Genomic DNA, 1067 nt, shown 5'->3' on the forward strand with positions numbered 1-1067 from the left:
GGTGGGGAGCCGGCCAGGCGTGAGGCCCCACTTTGGCTCATGGCAGGTCTTCTCTAGGGCATGGCAGTCACCGGCGCGGCAGCACCTCTGCCGGGGGACCTGTGGGGAGAGGAGAGGTCAGGGGAAGGTGGAGGGAAGAGGGGGCACAGCTGTAGGGAAGCAGGGTATGGTCCCTGGTTTTTGGGGTGTCACACTGAGTGATGAGGCCCCTGGTATGCACTCTGGTTAGATCCCCAGTGATGTCCCCAGCTGGGTCCTTGATGATGACAGCAGTGAGGAGCCAAGTGAGAGCCCCAGCCAGGTGCCCAGGGAGAACTCCAGTGAGGTCCCTGGCGATGGTTCCCAGGGAAGACCCCAGTGAGGTCCCCAGCAAGGACCCTGGCAGGGTCCCCAGTGAAGACCACAGCGAGGTGCCTGGTGATGGCCACAGCGAGAAACCAAGTGATGGTCCCAGCCAGATCCCCAAGGAAGACGCTGTTGAGGTCCCCAGTGAGGACCCTGATGATGGCCCCAGCATGGTCCCCAGGGAAGGCCCCAGGGAGCCCCCCAGCCTGACCGCCAGCACCTTGTCCCAGTTTGGCACTGCAGCTGGCACCAGCCTGGCCCAGGGCACCTCTCCCAGTGCACTGGAGGCAACGTTGTCTACGAGACATCCAGATGACGTCATCCACATGAGGTCTTCTTGATTACATCATCCGTGAGCCCCCAAGACCGTTTCCAGTGCTGTGGCAGGGAGAACTGGGTGCACACTGGCAGCTCCACCAAGGGTCGAAGCCCGTACCCAGCCAGCGGGGCAGGACCCGCGCCAGAAGCCCAGACTGGCCACAACAACGGTGGCAAGATGTGCCCGGGGGCGGCCAGACCCGCTCTCTGGTGTTGTCACAAAAAAGGGTGGTGCTGACTGGCTGCAGCCCGGCACAGACCTCTTGCTCAGCCCGGGTAGGCGGGCAAACCGCCCCGGGAAACCCTAATGGGAGCAGTGCCGGCTCCCGGCGGCCACGAGCCGCGGCAGGTTTCTGGGACGGTGCAGCCAGATCCGCTGCCAGGTCCGGCCAGTGCGTGAGAGC

At 64.3% G+C, this 1067-nt stretch overlaps 1 protein-coding gene across 1 annotated transcript in view; it reads right to left on the reverse strand.

Annotated features, from left to right (window-relative positions):
- The window catches only part of CCDC102A (coiled-coil domain containing 102A), a 4493-nt gene extending 4452 nt beyond the window's left edge, over positions 1-41 (reverse strand). The window contains exon 1 of the mRNA XM_010004385.1: positions 15-41. Coding sequence (XP_010002687.1) covers positions 15-41 — 27 coding nt within the window. The remainder of the gene's footprint in view (positions 1-14) is intronic.
- Between the last annotated feature and the right edge of the window lie 1026 nt (positions 42-1067).

Source organism: Chaetura pelagica, unplaced genomic scaffold, assembly GCF_000747805.2.
Source record: "Chaetura pelagica isolate M959 unplaced genomic scaffold, ChaPel_1.0 scaffold379, whole genome shotgun sequence".
NCBI classification, from domain to species: Eukaryota; Metazoa; Chordata; class Aves; order Apodiformes; family Apodidae; genus Chaetura; species Chaetura pelagica.